Source organism: Panthera pardus, unplaced genomic scaffold (genome assembly GCF_024362965.1).
Source record: "Panthera pardus isolate Hobbes unplaced genomic scaffold, ASM2436296v1 HiC_scaffold_11, whole genome shotgun sequence".
Lineage (NCBI taxonomy): Eukaryota > Metazoa > Chordata > Mammalia > Carnivora > Felidae > Panthera > Panthera pardus.
The window spans coordinates 31,790,696-31,817,045 of record NW_026526666.1 but is presented as its reverse complement, the minus strand read 5'-3'; the positions used below and the strand labels follow the sequence as shown (position 1 = coordinate 31,817,045).

The 26,350-nt window shown below is 38.7% G+C and overlaps 1 protein-coding gene across 4 annotated transcripts in view; it reads right to left on the bottom strand.

The window, feature by feature from the left end:
* Nucleotides 1-17,713: 17,713 nt before the first annotated feature.
* Nucleotides 17,714-26,350, bottom strand: part of KYAT3 (kynurenine aminotransferase 3) — a 73,186-nt gene continuing 64,549 nt past the window's right edge. For all 4 annotated transcript variants that reach the window (XM_019414072.2, XM_019414073.2, XM_019414074.2 and 1 more), the window contains exons 12-14: nucleotides 24,777-24,853; nucleotides 24,415-24,501; nucleotides 17,714-18,275 (exon numbers count right to left, since the gene is read on the bottom strand). In XM_019414072.2, coding sequence (XP_019269617.2) covers nucleotides 18,213-18,275; nucleotides 24,415-24,501; nucleotides 24,777-24,853 — 227 coding nt within the window. In that variant the 3' untranslated portion in view covers nucleotides 17,714-18,212. The remainder of the gene's footprint in view (nucleotides 18,276-24,414; nucleotides 24,502-24,776; nucleotides 24,854-26,350) is intronic.

The following is a 26,350-nucleotide window of genomic DNA, read 5'->3' as shown; positions in this document are numbered from 1 at the left end:
GTGTCTTAAAAATAGCACTATAATACTTACTATATTACCAATTACCTTACACACGAAGTTTTCAGTTGGTGATTGTCCTGGGCCTGCTTTGTGGTGGTTTGATTTCACCAGGCAGAAAAGTAAAATCCTGCTGAAGGTGGCAGGGAGCCAGAGAGGGAAAAGGAGGGCCCCACATGGGAAGTGCCAGAACTAAGGTTCTTATGCGTCAGGCCATCTGTCAGGTACCTCACATTCGTTAGGTTATCTATCTGGGTTGTCATATCAGGCAAGATGTTATTCTCCTTCTAAAGGCTTAGAGAGTTTGAGTGGGTAAAGTGCCCAGGGTCACACAAGAAGTTAGTGGTGGAGGTAGAATTCAAACCAGGAAAACCTGACTCTAAAATTTGTCCCCTTCTATGCATGTCCACTATGTAACTGATACTGCAGGACTATATTTTGGGGCCCAAATTACTGTCCCCTGGGAAATACAGATGCTATTTGTAGAAGCATTCACTATCCTTTCGATTTTTTTTTAAGTTTATTTATTTATTTTGAGAGAGAGAGAGAGCAAGCACATGCTCCAGTTGGGGAGGGGCAGAGAGGGAGAAAGAATCCTGAGCAGGCTCCATACTGTTAGCACCGAGCCCAATGCGGGGCTCAAACCTGCAGACCGAACCGTGAGATCATGACCTGAGCTAAAACCAAGAGTCGGTCGCTCAACCAACTGAGCCACCCAGTCATCCCTATCCTTCTGATTCTTTAATAAAGACATAAAATTTTTCTTTAAATTCAGGTAGAAGTGGTAATAAAAGTTAATAATCATGATATTAATGATAGTCACATACAGGAGCACCTGGGTAGCTCAGTCTAATGAGCGTCTGACTCTTGATTTCGGTTCAGGTCTCACAATTTGTGGGATGGAGCCCCGTGTCAGGCTCCGTGATGATAGCGTGGAGGCTGCTTGGGATTCTCTCTCCCTCTCTCTCTTTCTCTCTCAAAAATAAATAAATAAACATTAAAAAAAAATAATAAAGTTAAGGGTGCCTGAGTGGCTCAGCTGATTGAGCGTCCGACTTTGGCTCAGGTCATGATCTCACAGTTTGTGAATTCGAGCCCCGTGTCAGACTCTATGCTGACAGCTCAGAGACTAGAGCCTGTTTCAGATTCTGTCTCCCTCTCTCTCTGCCCCTCCTCCACTCATGCTCTGTCTCTTTCTCTCAAAAAAAGAATAAACATTTAAAAAAATGTATTAAAAAGGATAAAGGTAGGGGAGCCTGGGTGGCTCAGTCGGTTAAGCCTCTGACTTCAGCTCAGGTCATATCGCAGTTCATGAGTTCCAGCCCCGCATCAAGCTCTGTGCTGACAGCTGGGAACCTGGAGCCTGCTTCGGATTCTGTGTCTCCCTCCCTCTCCCTGCCCCTTCCCTGCTCATGCTCTGTCTCTCAAAAATGAATAAACGTTAAAAAAAATTTCTTTTGAAAAAAAATAAAGGTAGAACCAAGGCTTACTTGGTTTATTATTTAAAAAAAGTAACCTACACTCACAGAGTGCTTATTATGTGCCAGGTACTATTTTAAGGATTTGTGTATATTAATTCACTTAATCTTTCCAACAAAGCTATAAGTTGGATAGTGTTCCTGTCCCCATTTTATAGATAGGGAAATTTGAGGCACAGGATGGTTAAGAATGGCCTGAAAACACAAGGCTAGTAAATGGCAGAGCTGGGATTGGAACCCTGGCAATTTGCATCAGAGTCCACACAGTATGCCTCCTAATAGAAACCCAATGTACAGAAATTCAATTTACAGACTTGGAGATCAGGGAATAGATTCAACAAGCAGTGTACCTGCAGCAACCGTGTGGGCTTGATTGTATGGGGCAGCTGTGCTCTAAAATATTCTGATCAGCTGTCTGCATAAGATTACTCGTGTTTGTCAGACCGTGTGCTGCCTGCACTGAAATGTGCCTGGCTCATGTCCCACTGCTAAATGTACTTGTGTACATGATCCTGAATTTAACTTTTCCATTTGTTTGTTGATTTATGTGACATCTTTTAGGCCCCAGTATTGGCAGCTTGTCCTCCATTTGAGAATAAATCTAGCTTTTCACTGAGAAAAGCCAGCAGCTACTCCACATGCTAGAAAGTAGAATTTAGGCTTAAAACATTAATAATCTGTAAGCGGATGATATTAACTGTCAGTTATCTCCTTACACAATCAGGAACAAAGATTGTTAGAAATTAGTTCACTTTTTAATTCAATATTCAGTGGGTACTTTTCTCTTAAACTTCTAAAATACTCTGATAAAAGGAAAACAAAACAAAATAACTCTAAAAGGTTCAATTAGGGGTGCCTGGGTGGCTCAGTCGGTTGAGCGTCCAACTTCAACTCAGGTCATGATCTCACGGTCTGTGAATTCAAGCCCCACATCGGGCTCTGTGCTGACAGCTTGGAGCCCAGAGCCTGCTTCAGATTGTGTCTCCCTCTCTCTCTGCCCCTCCCCCGCTCATGCTCTGTCTCTCTCTCTCTGTCAAAAATAAATAAACATTTAAAAAAAATAGAAAGTTCGATTAATACCTTGTCACTATTAAAATTAATATTTTTCCAAAAAGATATAATTTGGCATTAAGTATGTGACATCAAAAGTTATGCTGCACTGTTTAATGCTGTTTTATTCTATGTCTTAAAACTAATATTTTTCCCAAAATACCAACTTCCTCATTTTCTAATAAAAAATATGAGGACATTAAACGATCTACGTGATTATAATTTCCTAAAAATGTTTTTAAGCATATTTATTTTAGTGTACATAAGATTTACCTTTAGGGACACCTGGATGGCTCAGTTGGTTAAGCGTCTGACTTCGGCTCAAGTCATGATCCCATGGTTCACGAGTTCAAGCCCCGCAACAGGCTCTGTGCTAACAGCTCAGAGCCTGGAGCCCGCCTCAGATTCTGTGTCTCCCTCTCTCTGCCCCTCCTCCACTCGTGCTCTCTCTCTCTCTCTCTCTCTCTCTTAAAAATAAATAAACGTTAAAAAATTTTTTTTAAATCATTTAGCTTTAAAATTCTGTTAATGGTTTTCAAGTGCCTTGATGAACTATTGGGGGAAAATAAGAACATGGACATGTTCATATTCATGTGACCTGTTACTTGACACTTTCTTAAAAACTAAGTTTTTTTTTTTAATTTTTTTATGTTTATTTTGGAGAGAGAGAGACAGAATGCAAGTGGGTTAGGGGCAGAGAGAGGGAGACACAGAATCCAAAGTGGGCTCCAGGCTCCGAGCTGTCAGCACAGAGCCTGACGCAGGGCTCGAACTTACGAGCTGTGAGATCATGACCTGAGCCGAAGTCGGACGTTCAACAGACTGAGCCACCCAGGCACCCCAAGACTAAGTTTTAATATTAGATATTGTTTCCATGAAAATCATGTGCTAAAAACCTTACTGTATAAAATAAGTACCTATTTCCAAATAATCTCATATGATTTGAATATTAAATGAAAACTCTGAAAGTGTTAATTATAAAGGATGACCATGTAATAAGAATATAAAATTGCTTGTCTCATTATTAGCATGTGTTGCTCACTAGTATAAATCAATACAACCTTTTAGAAAGCAATTTGGCAATACTCCAAGAATATTAAAACCTCTTGTGCCAGCAATCCCTCTTCTGAGAACCAAAGTAAGGAAATAATCTAAAATATGGGATACTATGTTTGCAAAGATGTCCATTGCAGCATTATTTATAATAATATAACACTGGAAGCAAGATAAATGCTAAAAATAGGAAAATTGGAGCTTTGGTAATAATGCTCTAAAATAGGAAGCAACCTCTGCCTTTGAAATAGGGGAATGATGTACAGAAGGTCCTTAAGTCTTAGTGCAATGTAAGTGGTAAAACCAATGCATGTACCAGGGATCTGTTTTAAGCAATGCTTTAACCACTGCTGATTCTGCTATTTCAGGTGCTTGAAAGGAAAGTGCAGTGAGCTCACTGAGGGCTGAAGCATAATTTTCCTTGGACCTTTGTGACTAATCCTTTGCACACAGAAGACACCCAATAAATGTTGGTTTGTATGGGTTGTTGGTTGAATAAAAGAAATAATATATTTAAAATATCATTATTCTGACTGTTCTTCACAATAATTAGACGAAATTAGTCAGGCTCACCAAAAGAGCTTTCTGAATTATAGCTTTCCCTTTTTCTGCATCCTTCATGCTTTCTCTCTTCTACAAAATTGTCCATTATACCTGTTCACTCTTGCTATTTTCTGACCTTTCGTACCTAGTATTCTTACTCTTTCACATTAACGAGATGAACGGACCCTGCCCCACACTTGTGAAGTAAGGTATTTGCCACACACTGTTCTACCACTGATCTTAGTCAAAATGGGTAGTCTGCTCACGGACTCATGTTCTGACATCAAGAGTCTCTGCTCTCATTACTGGTATTACTATTATCTGAGTATTAGCAGTGCACCCACTGCTAAACCAAGTCATGTAATGAGTGTGACAGTAAGATAAGTAATTCTCTGCTTTTTTTTTTTTTCCTAAACATTTATTTATTTTTGAGACAGAGAGAGAGAGCAGGAACAGGGGAGGGTCAGAGAAAGAGGGAAGCACGAACAGGGGAGGGTCAGAGAAAGAGGGAGACACAGAATCTGAAACAAGCCTCAGGCTCTGAGCTGTCAGCACAGAGCCCGACGCGGGGCTCGAACCCACTGACCGCGAGATCATGACCTGAGCCGAAGTCGGACGCTTAACCGACTGAGCCACCCAGGCGCCCCAAGATAAGTAATTCTCAAATAGAGCTTAATAGAGCTGGTATTCGGTACACCATCACTTATATAGAATACTTTTACTGCAAGTGGATTTTTTCAAGTTAAAGAAAAACCAAAGTAAATTTGGACGCAGCTTTTTAATTAAAAGGACAAAGCCCTAATTGGTTAGCCATCTTCCACTGTTCTAACGACCTTATTCTATGGCTTTTGCATCAAGATGCAGTATAAAACCTGCCATCACAAACCCGTGCCACTTTTTGCATTCCTCTATTCTGACCACTCAGGCTAACTTTGTAGCCTCTCATCAAATGCTCGTTTCTAGCAGGTCTGTGGATTATCATCTTTACCCTTTCGGTTAAGTTACACTCTTGCTGTAGTCTTCTATTATTGTTTATTTTGCAAATGAGGTATTGGTTATACCTTTCTGCTTTCTTTTCTGTTATGTATGAAAGCTAGTGTTTAAAAAAAAAAAAAAAGATTCCTCAGAAACCCAAGGTCATTAGTTTGATTTTACAATAGAAATCCTGAGGGGCGCCTGGGTGGCTCAGTCGGTTGGGCAGCCGACTTCGGCTCAGGTCATGATCTTGCAGTCCGTGGGTTCGGCCCCGTGTCGGGCTCTGTGCTGACCCGCTCAGAGCCTGGAGCCTGTTTCGGATTCTGTGTCTCCCTCTCTCTCTGACCCTTCCCCGTTCATGCTCTGTCTCTGTCTCAAAAATAAATAAACGTTAAAAAAAAAAAAAAAAGAAATTCTGAGAATTTCCCACCAAACTAAATGGTCACAAATCTCTACATATAAAATAACTAGATTTGTTTGATTCTTTCAGATTCTCATAAAATTGTTCCAGAGTAACATATTAGCTACACTTTAATGAGAATTAAAGTTAAGTTAGTAAGAATTTAGTTATGACTTGCCTTCAAACTACTAAACTACACTATGATGGCTCATACCTTCAAGGACTTTTATTTGGAACTCAAAAGTATTTGGATCTATTAATGGAAATTTACTTTTCCACACAATTGTAAATGCTGATGGTGAGATTAAAAAAAGAAAGATTATGTGACTTCTTAAGATCAGTTGTCAGCACTGCAGACAGCTACTCCCATTTCCTGAATAAAAGTCTCTGCCTGAAAACAGCACCAGGGGGCGCCATACCACACTGACGGTCGTTCAGTCCTTCAGACCGCCCAAACTCCCTCCTGCCTTAGCACTTTGGCCAAAAGATGACAATGTTTACAGCTCAGGTGACACTACTATGTTGCAACTGTGTAAGCACTGGGCCTGCCAGGTTTGAAATCATGTAATATTTTAAATGAATTTCTAATTTGGGAAGTTAAAATTATTTAAAATTCTGAGCACAAGAAAAACTGTTAAAAATTCTATATGTTCCAATATCTAATTTGCACAAGTCAAACTCATGCAAATGAACCCATACTGTACCCTGGCATATTAATTCATTGATGTACTTTTGTTTTATTTGCACAAACATATAATATTCACTAGTCTATTCATTTTTTTTTCAAGTAACAGAAATGAACTTCATTTTTTGACTATATACATAATTTATTTAACTACACCATCAGTAATGGAGGAATTGGTTATTTCCAGTTTTTTGGTATTATAAACAATGCTGTCATGAACACTCTTGTTCATATGTATAGACAAATGTTTACATGTTAAAAGAGCATAGGTACCAGGGCACCTGGGTCGCTCAGTGGGTTAAGCATCTGACTTCAGCTCAGGTCATGATCTCCCGGTTCATGGGTTTGAGCCCCACACTGAGCTTTGTGCTGACAGCTCAGAGCCTGGAGCCTGCTTCGGATTCTGTCTCCCTCTCTCTCTGTCCCTCCCTGGCTCACACTCTGTCTTTCTCAAAAAATAAATATTTAAAAAAAATTTTTAAAAAGAACATAAATACCTAGCGATAGAATCAGGGCATCAAGGGTCATGCTCAAAACGTTTTGATAGATATTGTGAAATTGCCTTCCAGAAATGTTACACTGATTTAAGTGCTTATTTCTCCATGTTTGGAGAGCAGAGGCTGAGGTATCCTTTCAATATGATTTTAGAAAAGCAGAGCCTGATTAGAAATATTTATTGCCAGGCAAAAGGGAGATGGATGTAATTTTAAGCTTTTATGTATGCATTTGTGCATGTGTGTGCGTTTGCATGTGTATATATGCACTACTGGCTTAAAAATGCTTGCAGACCACTAATTGAATATAATTATCTTGGAGCTAGGAGCCAAACACAACTTTGAGTCCTATATCTTGGGATTGGGCTTCCAGAGACCAGACAGAATCCCATTAGTGATTAGCTGGATCCCTCAGCACAGATGACTTGGGAGTCAGGAAGAAGACTCTGAGACATGCTAATCATATCAGCAGTTTTAGGAACAATCTTTGGCACTTCAAAAATCATTCATAAGAGAAGAACAAGGGCTAAAGAGAGAGCCAGTGGTTAAAGACAAAACAACAACAAAGAACCAATGTTGTTCTGAGTGCCAAATTCCATCTGCAGAAATTCAAATTTTTGTTGAGTGCCTACAACATGCCAGACTCTGCTTTAGGTGCTGGAGATACAGCAGTGAACAGACCATTAAAATCCCTGGTCTCATGGAATAGGTATTAGGAGAGGACATGGATGGTACATTAAATAAGAGAGACATGTTGTAACTTCCATGGTGCTAAGTGCCAAGGAGAAAAATAAGTCAGGAAAAGGGGATGGAGGGAGGCAGGGTTTACAATTTTGAAGGTGGGTCAGATAAATTCCCCTGAAGTGACATTTAAATAAAGATCTGAGGTAGCCAGGTGAACACTGGGGGTAAGTATTCCAGGAAGAGGGAACCTCAGGTGCAAAGGACCTGATCTGGGGGCACCTGGCTGGCCCAGAGCATGCGACTCTTGATCTCAAGATTATGAGTTCGAGCCCATGTTGGGTGGAGAGATTACTTAAATACCAAATTAAAAAAAAAAAAAAAAAAAAAAGATCTAATCTGGAGCTACACCTGTGATCAGGGATTCTCAAGGAGTGCCTCGAGGGAAGGGTAGACTTGTAGGAGATGAGATTACAGAAGAGCAGGATCAGGTCATGCAGGAGCTGGAAGGTCAGAATAATGATTTTGGTTTTTACTCTGAGGTGAGATGAAATGGCCTTGAGGGGTTTTCACCAGAGAAATTTCATGAGCTGACTTTCTTTTAAAATGGTCTGCTACTTCCTGGGCACCTGGGTGGCTCAGTTTAACATCTGACTCTCGATTTTGGCTCAGGTCATGATCTCACGGTTCATGGGTTTGAGCCCCGCGTCGGGCTTGGCTCTGACTGCATGGAGCCTGCTTGGGATTTTCTCTCTTGCTCTCTCTCGGTCTCTCTCAAAATAAATAAACAAAATTAAAAAATTAAAAAAATTTTAAATGGTTACTTCCCAGGCTAGGGTCTTACCAGGAGAAGGGCATTCCAGAGAGAAGACATTTTAGAAAACTGGTGAACTATTTTCATGAGTTTTGTACTTTCATGCATGTATTGGCCAGCAGGATGCTTCAAGAATAATTACAAAAGTGATGTCATAATAAGTCACCTCAGAAATTTACACAGTTGTAGAGTAATGGAGTTGTGTTAGAAGATACAGTTGTAAGGTTTCAGCTAAAACAGGATGTTTATACTTTTATAGGCTAACTAATGAGAGGGATAAGAGTTTGTGAAAATAATGCTTCAGACAGGGCAACCACACTCAGTGACAAAAGGACAAAATTATTATTCATCTTTTTTAACCATGAGATTTTGCTACAAATGAAAAGTTTTACATATTGTAAGAAAAAAATGCTGTACCTAAATGTAAAAGAAAGTAGCAGCTGTGTAATATGATGAAGTTAATATTGATTAGGAAATCCAATTATTTCTAGAATTTATTCTGCTATATCCCAAGATAGCTGTTTGTCAGCAGGTGAACTTCCTATTTAATTGGCATGATTGAGTAATTAGATGTATTCTCAGAGCAGCAATAAAATGAAATTCTCATGGCTCAAGAACATGGTTGAGGTTTTTGTTTTGTTTTGTTTCACCCGTGGGTTTATCCAACTGAGACTGAGGAGACGCCTTGCTTTATTTGGGAATAATTTTTGGTTTAAATATTTGGTAATTATGTAGTTATATAATTGTTTTCATCATAAGAATGAGGGGAAAAATTCACAAATTTGACAAAGATTTGTGATTATTTGCCTTTCTCTCATACTTAATCCTTCAGGCCTTCATCATCTTTTCCTGCAGGAGCAGGAGCCTTCTGATCACATAGACCTTCACTTTCATGCCAGTTGCTGCATGAATGCAATATGGCGGTGTTGCCTCCAGACCTTACTTCTACATTCAAGGCAGGAAGAAGGTGGAAGGGTGAAGAGCACAGAAAAGACAAAAAGTCTAAGGATGACTTTGCCTTTATCTTTTTCCACAAAGGGAAGCTCTTCTCAGGTAGTTTTGATTAGTTGTAAGAGAAGCTGAGAAATGGGAAATTTTGGCTTTTTAGTCTCTATATAGAAGTGGTCAAAGGATAAGAATATAATTGGCTTTTGGTTAGCCAAACCATAATGTTTTCCATATTCCCTCCCTCTCTTCCATAAAAATCTGCTGAAATTCATCATTGCTCACTGTGCAAAGTCCACATCTCTTACTATCCTATGGTATGATATCACTGAATGACTTCTCACCTAACTTTGGGAATTCATAGACAACTTTTCTTATTTTTGCTAATCCACCTGGGTTAGTCAGAATTCTCCAGAGAAACAGAACCAATGGACATGTGTATATACACAGAGATTTATTATTATTTTTTAATTGGCACACATGATTATGGATGCTGGCAAATCCAAAATCTGCAGGGTGGGTCTGCAGGCTGGAGACCCACACAGATGATGTTGCAGTTCAGGTCTGAAGTCTGTCTGCTGGCAGAATTCCCTCTTGCTCAGGGGAGGTCAGTCTTTTGTTCTCAGGCCTACAACTGATTGGATAAAGTCCACCCATATCATGGAGGGCAATTTGCTTTACTCAAGGTCCACTGATTTAAATGTTAATCTCATTTAAAACCACCCTTATAGAAACATCCAGAATAATGTTTGATCACCTATCTGGGAACCATGGCCCAGCCAAGTTGGCACATAAAATTAAGCATTATACCACCTAAATTAAGTATGAACATCAGGAAATGACGTATGCTTAAAAAACTCATTAAAAAAAAAAAAAAACCTCTCATGATCAGAGAGGAAAAAAAACTCATTTAGAAATCAAAATGAGGGGCGCCTGGGTGGCTCAGTTGATTGAACATCTGACTTGATTTCAGCTCAGGTCATGATCCCTGGACCATGGGATCAAGCCCTGCTTCAGGCTCTGCACTGAGTCTGGAGCCTGCTTAAGTTTCTCCCTCTCCCCCTCTGCTCCTCTCCCCCACTCACTCGCTCTCTAAGGTAAAAGAAGCAGAAGCAGAAGCAGCAGCAGGAGGAGGAGGTGGAGGAGAAGAAAAAGGAGGAGGAAGACATGGAGGATAAGGAGAAAAGAGAAGGAGAAATTGAAAAGAGTTCAGCATTACCAGACCTGTGAGTTGGAAAAAATGACCAGGAAAGATGAGGCTAGGGAGGTGAAAGAGACCATTATCATGCAGGGCATTGCAGGGCCCTGATGAGGACAGTAGCCCTTATGTTAAGAGTGATGAAGGGTGGGGGCACCTGGGTGGCTCATTCGGTTAAGTGTCCAACTTTGGCTCAGGTCATGATCTCGTGGTCTGTGAGTTTGAGCCCTGCCATCAGGCCTGTGCTGACAGCTCAGAGCCTGGAGCCTGCTTCGGATTGTGTCTCCCTCTCCCTTTCTCTCTTTCAAAAAATAAACATTTAAAAATTTTTTTAAAAAGTGCAGAGTGATTAAAGAGTTCTTAGTCACTTAAGATGGTTGCTCATTCATTTCCCCTCTTCTTCATTCTGTCCCTTGTGTCAACCAATGTAGTTTGTGTTGAATTGACCTTGGATTGGCCTGAGTATTTAGGACGTCCAATCCTCTTGGCACAGCATGTAGCTCAGGGGTGGACAAATATGACACAGTATGACCAATGCTGGAGTTTCAGAAAAAGTACCCCCCCCCTTTTTTTTTTTGCTGGATTGGCTAATGTGACCATATGATACTTAGAAACTGCTACAGTCAACTTGCTATCACAGGACATGGCAACCTGAATATAAAGCTGACTCAGAGGACAGAATTGCAAGATAGAGCTTGGTAACAGATTATAATCTGTGTCCTGGATCAAGCTGTAACTGAAACTAGACTACTCCTAAGATGTTCAGCTAAGACAGAAAATTCCTTTTTATTTGATTTAAACCCATATGGGCTAGAATTTCTGTAACTTGTAACATGCATATGCTTACCTAATATATGTGACATGATCACATTTGCATTTTAGAGAGCTCATTTGGTCTACAAGGATAATGGATTGCCAAGGGCAAGTCAGGGAGAACTGTTAGGAAATTGACTGGTAATCTACTTGAGATAACATTGGCCTGTACTAGAGGGGTGGCAGTTGGGGGCAGAGAGGTGATGGATTTAAGAGATATTTAGGATAATACATAGAGGAAGTGGGATGTGAAGAGAAAAGTTAAGAATGATTTCTTTTTTTGCTGACTTGAGCAACTGGATTGGTGAGGAGACCAGACTGGGTATACGGTTTGCCTGTGAAAAATCCATACAAGATGACAAATGGGGTGTTGGGTATATGGGTCTGAAATTCAACAGAAAGGACTAGGTTGGAGATACCAATTTGGGCATCACCAGCACATAAAGAGTAAATGAAGTTAGTGAGAAAGTCAAATATCAGTATTTAAGGAACAGGTAAAGAAGACTGAGAAGGAGCAGCTAGGGAGGTGGGAGGCTATTCATGGATGTGCAATGTTGCAGGAGCAAGAAAGGATAGGAGTTAAGAAGGCCAGAGTGGTCTGCAGTGGTAAATACTAAGAGCTAAAGCCAGATGGGACTAAGATGTTTCCTTCAAATCTAGAACATGAATGGAGATCTTTAGAGAACTTACCAGAGTATTGGGTATGGAATCCAGACTGCAGAGGGCTGAAGGTAGGTGGTGTGGGTGTGTCACAGTGGAGTCATCAAATGAAAAAAACTTTCAGAAGTTATTCCACTCTGCAGTAAAATTTTGTAAAACTCGTGAGCTAAGTTATCAGTCTTCTTCTTGTTGCTAATACTGACATACTTGGTGATCCTCTCCACTCTCAAGTCTAAATGCCATCAATATGCCACAGCCTCTCAGATGTGTGTATGTCCAGCCTCTTCCCTAAACTCCAAGCAGACTCTCCAGCTGCTTACCCAACATCTCCATCTGAAAGTGGAATAAGCATCTCAAAGTCAATGTGTTCACAACTGACCTCCTGACCTTCCCCCAAATCTGTTCCTCCGGAACCTTCTTGACCTCAATCCTTCCAGTTGCTCAGGGAAGAAAGAGGACTCTTTTTTTTTTTTTTTTTTTTTAACATTCCAAGTAAATATGTAAGCAATTCTTACTTAGAAGTTAAACATATAGGAGTTACTTCCCAAAATCACAGCTGGATTGAAAGAGTATCTGGAAAATGTGGCCATGTCTTTTTATAGAAGTCTACCACATTATAAGTCTACTGGAAATCCAAAGGGATCTGCCTTTGTGGAATTTGAAACAAAAGAACAAGCAGCAAAATATTGAGGTAGATCCAGAACTTATAAAGAAAAGCAAGGAAAATTTGAAGTGTTTTATATAGTAACCAACTTTTTTTTTTTTTTTTACTGATGTTATTTCAGTTTCTGAACAACCTACCAGAGGAAGCACCAAGAAAACCTGGTTTATTTCCTGAGACGATAAAAAAATAAGCTCATTCATGCCCTAATAGTGGTTGGCACATTATTTAACATTAAAATGCATGTAGATGTCGTTGAAGTGAAATAAAAACTAATCATAGCATTGTTACAGAAGAACAGAAGTTACAGAAAAAAGAAAAAGCAGAAAGGCAGAATGAAGAAAGAAGACAATATCCAGATCAAAAAGAGCCAATGGGCACAAGCAAGGGGAGCATCTGTAAAATGAGAAGATCCAGGACCACATGTGAGGGCTCTGAAGTACAGATTACTAAACCCTAAAAGCCACTCTCAAAGGAAAAGAAAAAAAATGGGAAAAAGCTGAAATATCCAGTTTACCTTCAGTCAGAAAAGGGAAGAGGAAGGGAAGTAGCTCTGAAGATGCAGAACACCTAAATCCCAGATGGAAAGTAAAGTAAAAGTGGCTCAGAAAGACAACATTGAAAAAGATGCTTCAGAAGTTTCCAAAGAAAACATAGGTATTTACACAGGTTAGGATTAGACAAATAAGGTTTTCTAATTTCACTTATGTCTCACAGTGCTGCAGTACACATTATTTTATCATGTTAAAAATTAAGTATAGATAGAACCCTGATTCTCTGGATTAAACCATTATCCTTACACTATGTTACTTCACTGACCTCACACTTGCTACTTTGTCCCTCGCTTATTACATCCAGCCATACCAGACTCTTGGTACTCATCAAACATGCTGAGTACACCTTCCTGTCAAAGTGCCTTTGTACTGGCTATTCCTTCTGGCTAGAGTATTCTTTCCCAAGATCTCCACAAGGTTCCCTCCCTCCCCTCCTCTAAGTCTGTCTCCATGTTCCCTCCATGAGACCTACCTGGCTAAGTGTTTAACACCTCAATTTGCTTCATAACACTCTCATTCTCCTCTATCTTGCTCCGCTTCTCTTTTTTTCAAACAATTTCCATATATAAGTTTAACATTCGGTAAGATCACAAGATACAAAATCAATGTACAGAAATCCACTGCATTTCTATACTAATAATAAAACAACAGAAAGAGAAATTAAGAAAGCAACCCCATTTGCAATTGCACCAAAAAGGATAAAAAAATCTAGCAATAAACTTAAACAAGGAGGAAAAAGACCTCTACTCTGAAAACTACAAAACACTGATGAAAAAAACTGAAGATGACACAAACAAACGGAAAGGTATACCATGCTCATGGATTGAAAGAACAAATATCATTAAAATGTCCATACTACCTAAGGCAATCTACAGATTTAATGCAATCCCTATCAAAATACCAACAGCATTTTTCACAGTACTGGAACAAATAATCCTAAAATTTGTATGGAACCACAAGAGACCCTCAAAAGCCAAAACAATCTTGAAATAGGAAAACAAAGCTGGAGGTATTGCAATTTCAGATTTCAAGTTATACTACAGAACTATAGTAATCAAAACAGTATGGTACTGGCACAAAAATAGACACACGCATCAATGGAACAGGATAGAAAGCCAAGAAACAAACCTATGATTATATGGCCAATTAATCTTCAACAAAAAAGGCAAGAATATGCTATGGGAAAAAGACAGTTTCTTCAACAAATGGTGCTGGGAAAACTGGACAGCTATATGCAAAAGAATGAAACTGGACCACTTACTTATACCATACACAAAAATAAACTCACGATGGATTAAATAACCTAAATGTGAGACTTGAAACCATAAAAAATCCTAGAAGAGAGCACGGAGAGTAATTTCTCTGACAGTGACCATAGCAACATTTTTCTAGATAGGTCTCCTGAGACAAGGGAGATAAAAGCAAAAATATACTACTGAGATTACATCAAAATAGGTTCTGCACAGCAAAGGAAACGATCAACCTAACTAAAAGAACCTCCTGAATGGGAGATGTTTGCAAATGACATATCTAGTAAGAGTTAGAATCTAAAATATATCAAGAACTTATAAAACTGAACACCCAGGGGTGCCTGGGTCACTCGGTTGGTTAAGCGTCCAACTCTTGGTTTTGGCTCAGGTCATGATCACAGGGTTGTGTGATCAAGCCTGGCATTGGGCTCCACGCTGTGTGTGGAGCCTGCTTAAGATTCTCTCTCTCTTCCTCTGCCTCTGCCCTTCCCCCGCTCATGCACTCGTCTAAAATAAAACTCAATATCCAAAAATCAGATAATCCAGTTAAAAAATGGGCAGAAAACATACAGCCATTTTTCTAAAGAAGACATACAGATAGCCAACAGACACGAAAAGATGCTCAACATCACTCATTATCAGAGAAATGCAAATCAAAACCACATTTGAGATATCACCTCACATCTGTTAGAATGGCTAAAGTAAAACACAAGAAACAAGTGTTGGTGAGGATGTGGAACAAAAGGAAACTGTGCATTGTTGGTGGGAATGCAAACTGGTGCAGCCACTGTGGAAAACAGTATGGAGATTCCTCAAAAAAATTAAAAACAGAACTACCCCACAATCCAGAAATCACACTACTGGGTGTTTACCCAAAGAATACAAAAACACTAATTCAAACAGATATATAATTATTGCAGCATTATTTACAATAGCCAAATTATGAAAGCAGCCCAAGTATCCATCAATTGATGAGTGGATAAAGATGTGGTATATACATACAATGGAGTGTTATTCAGCCATAAAAAAGAATGAAATCTTGCCATTTGCAACATGGATGGAGCTAGAGAATATAATGCTAAGCGAAATAAGTCAAAAACAAATACCATATGATTTCATCATATATGAAATTTAAGAAACAGAACAAATGAACAAAAGGAAAGAAAAAAGGAGACAAACCAATTAAGAGACTCTTAACTATAGAGAACAAACTGATGGTTACCAGAGGGGAGGTCAGTGGGGGGATGGGTGAAATAGGGATTAAAGAGTACACTTATCATCATGAGCACTGAGTAATGTATAAAATTGTTGAATCAGTATTTTGTATACCTGAAACTAATATAGCTTGTGTGTTAACTATACTGAAATTAAAACAAAAAACTTAATAACATAAAAAAGTTTAACATTCAATATATTTCATTATGTTTATGAATTATTCTCACACCCCTCGCCAGAAGGAAAGCCCTGGAAGGCAGGGATTTTTGTTTATGTGTTCAGTGTAAGTGCCTATAATAGTGTCTGGTACATAGCATGAGTTCAATGAACTCTTATATTTGATTTGGTGGGTTTTTTTCAATGAGTATTTGTTAAAGGAACAAAAAAGGAAGGAAGGGAAGAGGGAGGAAGGAAAGATGGAAGGAAGAAATTTTGCCCTGAAGTGGAAGAGGTAATAGGGTAGTAGATAGCATCAGGGAGTTTTCTTTTTAAAAAAAAATTTTTTTTAATGTTTATTTATTTATTTTTGAGACAGAGACAGAGCATGAACGGGGGAGGGGCAGAGAGAGAGGGAGACACAGAATCTGAAGCAGGCTCCAGGTTCTGAGCTGTCAGCACAGAGCCTGACACAGGGCTCGAACCCACACACCGTGATTTCATGACCTGAGCCAAAGTCGACGCCCAACTGACTGAGCCACCCAGGCGCCCCAAGGAGTTTTCTAATAGGAGAGAAATTTGGACATGTCTCACTGCTGAGGAAGGGAGCCAGTAGAGGCTGAATATACAAGAGAATGGACAGAACCAAGTGAGAATGCGAGAAGAAATGGGATGCAGAGCACAGATGGTAGGATCAGCACTGGACAAGCCCAGGTCTGCAAAGAGCAGATTTAAACCCTAGTGAAACTGTATCAAGCCTACAAGAGTGGACAGGCTAAAAATTACACATGGGATTCATATTGCTATGCAGTAGTTGGTTCCTGAGGCCCTAGGTTTCCTTCTGCATGACTGGACCTGGTTTTGCCTTCCTACCAACCCTCCCCAATCTGCCTCACCTCTCCTGGATGAAATGAATTAAGGATGAATGCTGATGCAGATAGGTCATGGACCTTTTGGTAGGATCCCAGTTAGGAGTGCTCGTCTGTTAGTTTCTGCTTTTACATGTTGTTTTGTTTTGTTTTTCACAGAAGTGGGAGATGAGGTTATTAGCTGTGATTTCAGTGCGCTGGTAGTGTTCGGCTTTGAGGTGTGAAGAGAAAGGAGGTTGGATATTTTTATTGTGGAGAATGGGAGAGTATTAGGAATTGCTACTGTGGTAAAAGGTAGAAAAAGCTCATTAAGGTATCATGGAAGGATAAAATCTAGTTAAGGTCAATGATGTGCATTCATGGTTGTTGCTGTGTGCATAATTGTTCATTTTGCTACAGCAGTGCTCAGCAACCCAGGTGTAAGCATGGAACTTCAATCCCAAGGTGGAGTTTTAGGGTGGTTTTGTTTTTGTTTTTTGACCGGATAGGTGAGATAGAACAATGGGCAAGTTATTTAAGGCAGCAAAAGTATCTTGGCTGAAGTGACAGATGATGAAATCTAAGCTGGGTGAGGAAGATATAAGGGGACCAACCAATAGGAATAAAAGGCTCCGTGGACTACAGCAATGATTATCAAAATCCAGCGGGTATAAAAATCAGCTTGGAAAGGCCAGATCTTGAAATTATTTTCAGCAGGTCTAGAGTGAAGATGAGAAATCTATTCTCGTAGATTGATTGTGATTCTGCTATAAGAGTGCCATAAACCCTTTTTTTCTTTTTGAGAAATAGTGGATTTAAAATTATAGTGAGTTTTAAAAAGTGGTATTTTAAGAGCAGATGAGACACACAGAGAGAATACTATTAGGATAGGTGGTTACAGTGTGAGATGACTAACTTATTATCTCAAAGGTGGCACAGCTTTAAATGATGAAAGGTTCAGGGTGTGCCCAAAAGGGTAAGTGGCTGGAGTGTGGAGTGAAGGTGAACATCACTAAAGGTGAGTAGGTCAAAGTGCTGAAGGCCTAGGCAATCCCTGTGAACCTTGAAGCTACTCCAGATGATGGCAGTATTTGTGACAGAGAAGCAAAATTGGGAGCAAAGTTCAAAGCCACTGGTAAATGAAAGGGAGAGAACTACGTGTGGGTAGATAAAGCAAGGACATGGAGTTGAGGGGGTATAACTGGCTAAGAGTTTTTATACAAGGTGGAGTCATGAAACCGGCTAACATTAGTTGAGTGTTTATTGAGGCTTTACATATATCAATCTATTTTATCCTCACAAACTTCATCTAAAATAAGTGCTGTTGTTTTGGGGTTTTTTTGGCACAGGCTCCATGCCCAACGTGGGGCTCAAACTCATGACCCCAGATCAAGAGTTGCATGCTCTACCAACCGAGCCAGCCAGGCATCCTAAAGTAGGTGCTATATTTTATTCCCCTTTTATGATGAGGAAACTGAAGCAATGAGAGGTTAAACACCAACCAGCTTCTCACAATTCTTAAGCCAAATGCTATACTCCTTCTCATAAAATGGTTATGGAAGGTGTTTCCATACATTTCAACTGAAAAACAAAACAAACAAAACAACCCAGTAGGGTTAACATTTGGAAAATTTTCTTCAAATTTCATTTGTACTGAAATATTTGTTTTTCAATATCCAGCAGATGGCAGCACTAAATAATAATTACATATTCGGTCATCTAGTAGAAACAGTCTGCACGTATCAAGACTTCTGTCTATTCCATCCCTTAATGATTTCTTCAGCAGCATCCAGTGTACTGTCTTTCTGTAAATTAATGAAATAATCATCATTACATATCAAATAAATTCAAGATGAATTAAATATTTAAATATAAAAAATATGCCAAAGTTAATGGATCAGAAGAGTCATGTAGTGATTTGGAAACCAAGTGCTCCTCAATCCCGGACAACTTGAGCCAGGCCTAGTTGGGCTCCAGGCTGTCCTTGGCCTCTGCGGCGCCAAACCCCAGAGCATTCATTCTGGGATCATGTCTTCCCAGGAGATGAGTCATTGGAAGCCTTTCCTGTATTAAGCCTTAACTCTGGGAGGAGCACAGACAGAAACTGGGAAATGGCATTTGTAGCATCTTCCCTTGCTTGACTGTGTGGTACACAGATTCCAAGTTCTTTAAACAGCCCACCAGCAAATCAAACAAGCCAATTATTTATAATGTTATATCCCATTACTGCCTGGCTGGAAAAGTGTACGAACCTCCTAAGAATTCAATATTAGAGGAGCTGGAGAAGTGTGACACCAGTCACTACGTCATACTGCTTTGTGATAGTGGCTGCCAGTTCATTGCTACTATCCTGACACTGAAAAATGTACAGAATTAAGTGCCATGGGGCCAAAAAGCATCACCAAACTGTATAAATGCAAATCAGATTGAAAACGGTTTAACCTGATCCCAGCCCAAACCATGTCTACCAGTGTGGACCCTCTCACGATTTATAACCATTTTCGTAGCACAAGCAACTGGCAGTGCCAGAGACCCAGACTCATAAATGACACTGACGCCAGCAGCAAGACTCAAGGATGTGCTGATGGGATTGATATTTATTATGTTTGCTTCCTTGCTTCTCACCTCATGCCCTTCTGAACATGACATGACACCCCTCACGATGTCCATTTATAAGCATGGGAGATTATAGGACTGATAGTCAATCTCCAGTTGAGGTATTGGAATGTCTTTAGGAAAGGAATTCATATGGGAGAAATCCTCTTCATTTGAGAAATCTGTGTATTTATTGATATCTATTTATCCAACACTAAGATTCCTGAAAAAAATTATTTTTCCTTGCTGCTCAGAAAAGTTTACTGAAAAGACTAGTTAACTAAAAGCACTAAAATCTGCAAAGTCTGTCTTCTGCTATAATGACATTTACAAACATGAAGATGTTTCTTTCTGACACACAGCGAACGGTACTACCACTAGCTGGCATTTGCCGAATTGAAAATAGGCCAGTTAAGCAAATTACAGCCACCATTCATTAAGTTTTGGATAGTACTCTAATGATTTGTTCACTTTAAGATAAAGACAGATTTGATAAAGTAGAAAAAGTATGAAACATCATAGCACTAAATGAAGATTTAAGTGAATATCTGATCTAAGTGAAGAGAATTTTTCAAACTCAAAATGCAAAGGCAGACCTACAAAAGGAAAGCAATCAAATTAATATATAGTTGCAGAAACAAATCAGAGAGTACGGAAGAGCTTCCACAGAGTAAGACTCATCTGCTCCTCCTCTCCCTACTCCTTCCTACTATACCCACCATCTTCCAAGACAACCTTTTATGGCAATTTCTCATTTTAGTTCCAGCGGTTACCTCCAAGATCTGAATTATGCATTTGGTTCTATTTCCTTATTTATCAACTTCAGGCAAAATTCATCATTCTCTGCTCTGGGGAAAAATTCATTCTTCCACACTACTCTGCCCATTCCCATCAATGTTTCATAGTTATAATTACTAATAAAATTCATTTGCCTTTTGAATAGGTAATACCAGAATTTGGTATAAAATTAAATTGAAAATAGTGAAAATCAAGTCTCCTGTTTTTCTCTTCTGCTTTCACTACTTCTTTTATTTCTTCTTCCCTCTCTACAGAATGATTTAGTGCAAAAGCCATTAGGTGGGGCTGAGTGAAGCAGGTGTTCATATATGGAGGCGGCCTGGTGCAGGATGTTGCAGCCAGAGTGGAGTGAGGAGGGTTTCCAATGTGGGTGGCATGAGGTGGTGATGATGGCAGCAGCAGTGTTGACTGGAACAGGGCGTCAGAGTCCAAGCGGGGTAAACCAGCATCTGGATCACAGGGGTGGCTCTGTGCAGGGTGCTGGAACCTGGACAGGATGAGGCAGGCATCTGCCAAGGTAGATGGGCATGGGGTGTCAGAGCCCATGAGGGGTGAAGGAGACCCTGCAGTAGGTGACAGTGGCAGCCTGGTACAAAGCCTCAGGTCAAAGCCTGAGTAGGGTAAAGGGTGCTTGTCAGCAGTGGTGGCTGGAAAGGCAGGTGGCTCATACAGAGGGACTGAGTAAAGAAGTGATTATGTGATGAGAGCCAAGTTTTTTTCAAAGAAGGGAGTTACAAATATGGAAAATCCTCAAGCACAAGTCATTCAAAATGTGCAGGTAAATCCACAGGAAAAAAAAATCCTAGAAGTAGAATTTCTGGGTTAAGAAGTATGTGGATTTACATTTGGATGGAAATATTCAAACTGACTGTTAAGAGATTTTACAAATTATACCCCCACTCTCAATCTATACAATTGTCTCATGGAACTTTTTAGTTGTTTGCTTGTTTCCAATCTAATAAATAAAGTAAAATTTTGTCACAGTTTTAATTTTCATTTCTTGTAATATGAGTAAAGTGGGACATCCCTTCATATATGTGATAGCTGCTGAGAATTTTACCCATAACCATTGGGAAGTGCTGCTTTTCGGCTTATTTTGCCTTAAATTTAACCTGCTTTCTTTCAATTTCCATTTTCTTGGCATGTTTTGCCATCCTTTTATTTTTAGCCTTTCCAAGAGGTTGGGTTAGTTACATTAACTTTCCCTAGAGACTTCTTGGTGGTGCTCCCCTCTCTTCCAATATTGAGTGTTGATGTAAAGGAGGTGTGTCCACAATGATCCTCTTACCTGCCCCCAAGAAGGCGTGGGTCTTTTTGTTTAGATGCCAAAGGATTGTTTCTTTATCTTTTAAGTCCAATGTATCTCAGTGTTAATTGTTCTGGGACAATTTTGCCTGAGACAAGGCATTCCCTTTCAAGTATTAGATTTGTCTGTTTTTGTTTTGTTTTGTTTTGTTTTGTTTTTAAATAGAAAGCATTCTCGAAATAAAGCCATAAAATGCTTTTCAGGTTTCATTTATTTCCACCTCCCACGGGATTCAACACAATTCATTTGTCTTCCACATCCATAATTTTTCCAATATTTTAAAAATCTTTGATCCTTTCCACTCTTACTTGTTCACTTTCCCCAATCCTTAATAATCTTACAGAAGTATTGAGTGTTCTCTGTGCTGTTTCCTATGCCACTACAATTACCTTTTCTCCTTCAATTTTGTACCTGAGCTCTGACAAACTGCCATTTCATCTTCTTATATTATCTATTTAAAGGTTTTGGATTTGAGCTACTGATTTTTATTTGTTCTACAGCAACATTCTTCTGGTTGAATATTCTCTTTCCGATGCTTGTTTTTCCTTGTACCTTTCCCCTTTTTTCCTTATAGTATTTTCTTATAGATTCATAGTGGACTCCTTTTCATTACTCATTTTTGATTGAATTACCTTTGTGAGCTCCCACTGCTAGCACACCTACGGTTCCTATTGTTCTGGGTAATGAATATGCTACCTACTGACTCTGTGATTTGAAGATGTATCTGCAGCTCAGTGTAAGTGAGGAACCAGAGCCACACTAGAAGACAGGAGAAATTCTCCCTGGCTCACAGTGAAGTTTAATATGACTGATGTGGACTTCAGTGGAGAGGGAGGAGGATACTTTTTTTTCCTCCCAGCTAATTTAAGTCGCTACCTGGAATTTAGTATATCTTCCTCTACATTTCCCCAATAAGGCTTTTAGCAAAAATGACAGCAGTGAATGAGAAAATCTATAACCCAACTAGAATCTCCTTTCCGCCCTGCCCCACATAGGTTCTAGATGATACAGCTGTATGTTTCTGTTCTGCCTTTCATGAGTCTGGAGAAGCTCCCTCTGCCAGTGCACTTATTGTCCTATTCTTCTGATGAGCAGGTTGCTTGCTGGCTGTCTATAATTTGAAGATGTAGACACAAGAGACTTTCTAGGTGTCTTCCCTCTACCAAATCACTGGATTTGGCAACTCTTCTTCACTTACTGGGGAATTTGTGAATCTGTTTTCCATTTTCCTAGTTGTTTTGAATAACTTTCAAGCAGAGAATGGGGAAGGGCTGTGTTTACGATTTTAAAACAGGAAGTCTTCTGTTACTCTTTTCTTAGTTCTATTTATAACTTCAAATAATATGCCTCTATTTCTAGATCCACTGTAAGATGAGAATATTAATGGCCTTACCCTTCTTCTACATTTCAGTCAATTAAATGTTGACATTAGGTTGTTAACATTTTTATTCTCTTCTGAGTAAGGGGCTCCTGTGTGGCTCAGTTGGTTAAGCACCTGACTTTGGCTCAGGTCATATCTCGTGGTTCATGAGTTCTAGCCCTATGTGGGTGGGGCTCCTCTGCTGTCAGCATAGCGCCCACTTTGGATCTTCTGTCCCTTTCTCTCTGCCCCTCACCTGCCTGTGCTTTCTGGGGCGCCTGGGTGGCGCAGTCGGTTGGGCGTCCGACTTCAGCCAGGTCACGATCTCACGGTCCGTGAGTTCGAGCCCCGCGTCAGGCTCTGGGCTGATGGCTCAGAGCCTGGAGCTTGTTTCCGATTCTGTGTCTCCCTCTCTCTCTGCCCCTCCCCCGCTCATGCTCTGTCTCTCTCTGTCCCAAAAATAAATAAACGTTGAAAAAAAAAAAATTTATTCTCTTCTGAGTAAGTCTTCCATAGTTTGTCTAGAGATTGTCTCTAAAATTGAAAACAGTGATTACATCATTCTGACTAGATTTATAGACGAATGTGTTTGTAAAAAGAGTTTCTTAAATGTATTAAGCCTGTCTTCAGTGGCAATAACACCTTAAAAATAGCAATAATACATATATTCAGGTATTTTTTTAGTACAGGTCTGATGGTAAGGAATTCAATCGGCTTTTACTGGTTAGGAATGTACACTTCATTTTTAGTTTTAAAGGCTATTTTCCTGGATAAAAGAGTTCTGGGCTAATACATTTTTTATTTCAGCAGTTTCAGGATTTCATTTCATTGTATTCTGGTCTCCATTGTTTCTGATGAGAAGTTGTTAAATTCATATGCATGTGAGGTATAGTTTTTCTTTGGCTTTTTTCAAGATCTTACCTTACCCTTGGTTTTTAGCAGTTTAAGTGTCTAGGTGTGGTTTTCTTTATATCCTCCTTGTGATTCACTGAGCTTTTAGATCTCTAAGTTGCTTTTCACCAAATACAAGGAAATTACTTCTAAAAATATTCTTTCCGCCACATTCTTTTTGGTACTCCAATTACATGTATATTATCACTTGATACTGTCTCATAGACCTAAGGCTCCACTGATTCTCAAAAATAATTGCTCCTTCTGTTTTTCAGACTGGATGGTTTCTGTGAATCTGTAATTCAAGTGTGTTATTTTTTTCCTGACATCCTCAATCCTCTCTGTGTTAACCCCATATATTTTTCATATCAGAAATTACAATTTAAAGTTGTTAAATTTCCACTTGATTTTTTATAGTCTTAATTTGTTCACTCATTATGACCATATTTTCTTTTTTTTTAATTAAATTATTAATTAGCTAACTAATTAATTAATTATTTTTGAGAGAGAGCACACGCATTCACAGGGGAGGAGATCATGACCTGAGCTGAAATCAAGAGTCAGATACTTAACCGACTGACACCCAGGTGCCCTCTTTTAATTTCTTGAGCATACTTATAACATCTGCTTTAAAATCCTTGTCTGCTAATTCCTATATCTGGGTCACCTTGCAATCTGTTTCTACTGACTGCTTTTTTTTTTTAATATTTTTTATTAAGAGTCACATTTCCTTATGGCTTCACATGTCTAGTAATTTTTTATTGTATGCTGGACATTGCATTGTCACACAGTAAGGAGTCTGATCATGTAAGACAGTAAACTCAATGCTCAAGTGTTGAGTTTTGTCCTTGTAGGCAGTTAATTTCATGGCAGCAAGCCAAAATTAAAAAACTACATATGAACACATCATTCCTAGCAATAGAAAAAAAAGGTGCTTTATAAATCAGAAGGAAGAACATCATAAATGTGTTTTTTAATAAAACAGGGAACTTACTTTAATGAAGCAAAATCGCACAAACTTCTCAAACTGTAATTTGGTCTCTGCGTTACAGAATGCGGAAACTGGAATGGCTGACAGTTTCTGAAAAGTAAACAGAAAAATAAAATAGGAAAACTACTTCTATGTCAAATATGAATTTTAGGCTGATAAACATTAACATTAAAAACAAATAGATACTTCTAAATATTCACAACAACTTCCAAAAAGAAAAATGTTTTAAAAATCCTCTACACAACCATAAGTGGAATATGATATAACAAAACTATAGTTAACATTGTTCAAAACATGTCAGCAAGTTTCCTTCATAAATTAACCATAAAATACATCACAATATCTCAAAGGCAAATAAACATTACCTTATTTTTAGTCATCCATTTCACAAATTTATAGTCATAAGGTTCATTGCTGTCCTTCATATCAGAGAGGTCTGCATCTAAAACAACAATGAAGATTAGACGGCCTATGTATTATATCTGAGGCCAACATGTATTTCATCTATATCTATCAAGATTCAAAATGTTCTCAGAAGATTTTCAGAGAACTTACTGGACTCTCATACTGCATGGTGGGGTGGGAAGTGAGGAATTCACAGATAAGTTTTAGTGATACTCTAAGGTAGAACTTTATGGATATATATGGATAATCATGCTTGTGCATATTGATCTTAGAACTGGGGAGGGATAGGAAGACGGGAGAAAAGAGGAGTGCTGTCTTTCCATACAGAAATAATGCAAACTTCTATGATCATTATTAAAGAAATAACATCTAAACTTATAGAGTATTCATCAGTAATAATTATATCTCCAAATAGTCATTCATTATTAGATTGTAAGCTCCACAAGGATAAAGTGTCTGTATTGCAACCTATCATTATTTCCAACTCCTAGCTCAGTGTCTAGCATATAAGTAATGAAAAGTGCATCTGTTGAGTGCATACTTTAATGCTATTCATCATTTATAAAGGGAGAATATCTGTGTAGATCTTCCAAGATAGACTGTTTACTTCTTTCTTCTATATTATGCTTTTTAAACATTAAAAACATTTTTTTTGGAAAAACTTCAAATATGTGTTCCATTCTTACCTCTTGCTCCAATCTTGCTTTAAGGTCTGGGCAAGATATTTTCTGGTATTCAGTATCAGCAATATTGTCTGTTTTATTAATCTGTACTCTTAGATCTTTTTGAATGCCCCAAAGCAAATAACATTGACAGTTACTGTAATCAATAATATTTTATAATTTATTGCTCAAAGCAAATTGAGGCAGTTACTTATATTTTATTCATTAAATACTAGGTCTCTTCAAATTAACAGTGTAAAAACCTTGACATTGAAAAAAGCTTCATCTTTATTTTTTTAAGTCTTAATATGTTTTTACTTAATGATTTTATTTCCATTTTCTTCTGTGCTTTAAGAATGTAAAATTTCCATATAATGCTAACAATATATTACCATTTATTGAGCACTTACTATTTGTTAAGCATGAAAAAAGAGTCATTTATTTGAGAGGTAGCTATCTTCACTTTACAGATGAGGAAGTTAAATTACTATTTCAAGTTATATGTACGTGTGTGTGTATGTGTGTGTGTGTGTGTTTACTTCAGGTTTGGCTCTAACAATAACAACTTAAAGTTAGACTTTAATTATAAGTTTTGTCAAAATTCCATGTAACAAGTATTCAAAGGTAACCCAGAGAAAGAAGTGATTACCTACAGCAGAAGAAAGAAGAAAAGCAGGATATTAACTAACTGTAACCGACACCGGTTGTAGTACTCATTTATTCTTGTGAAGCTTAGAAAAGTTGAATTTATTGCCATGGTGCTCAAAAGGAAAGAAGGGAACAAATACAATTCTAAAGATTTTATAGTTAGAAGAATGTTGGAATCTACTGCTTTTGAAAACTCAAGTCAGAGATGCTCAAAATAACTAAAC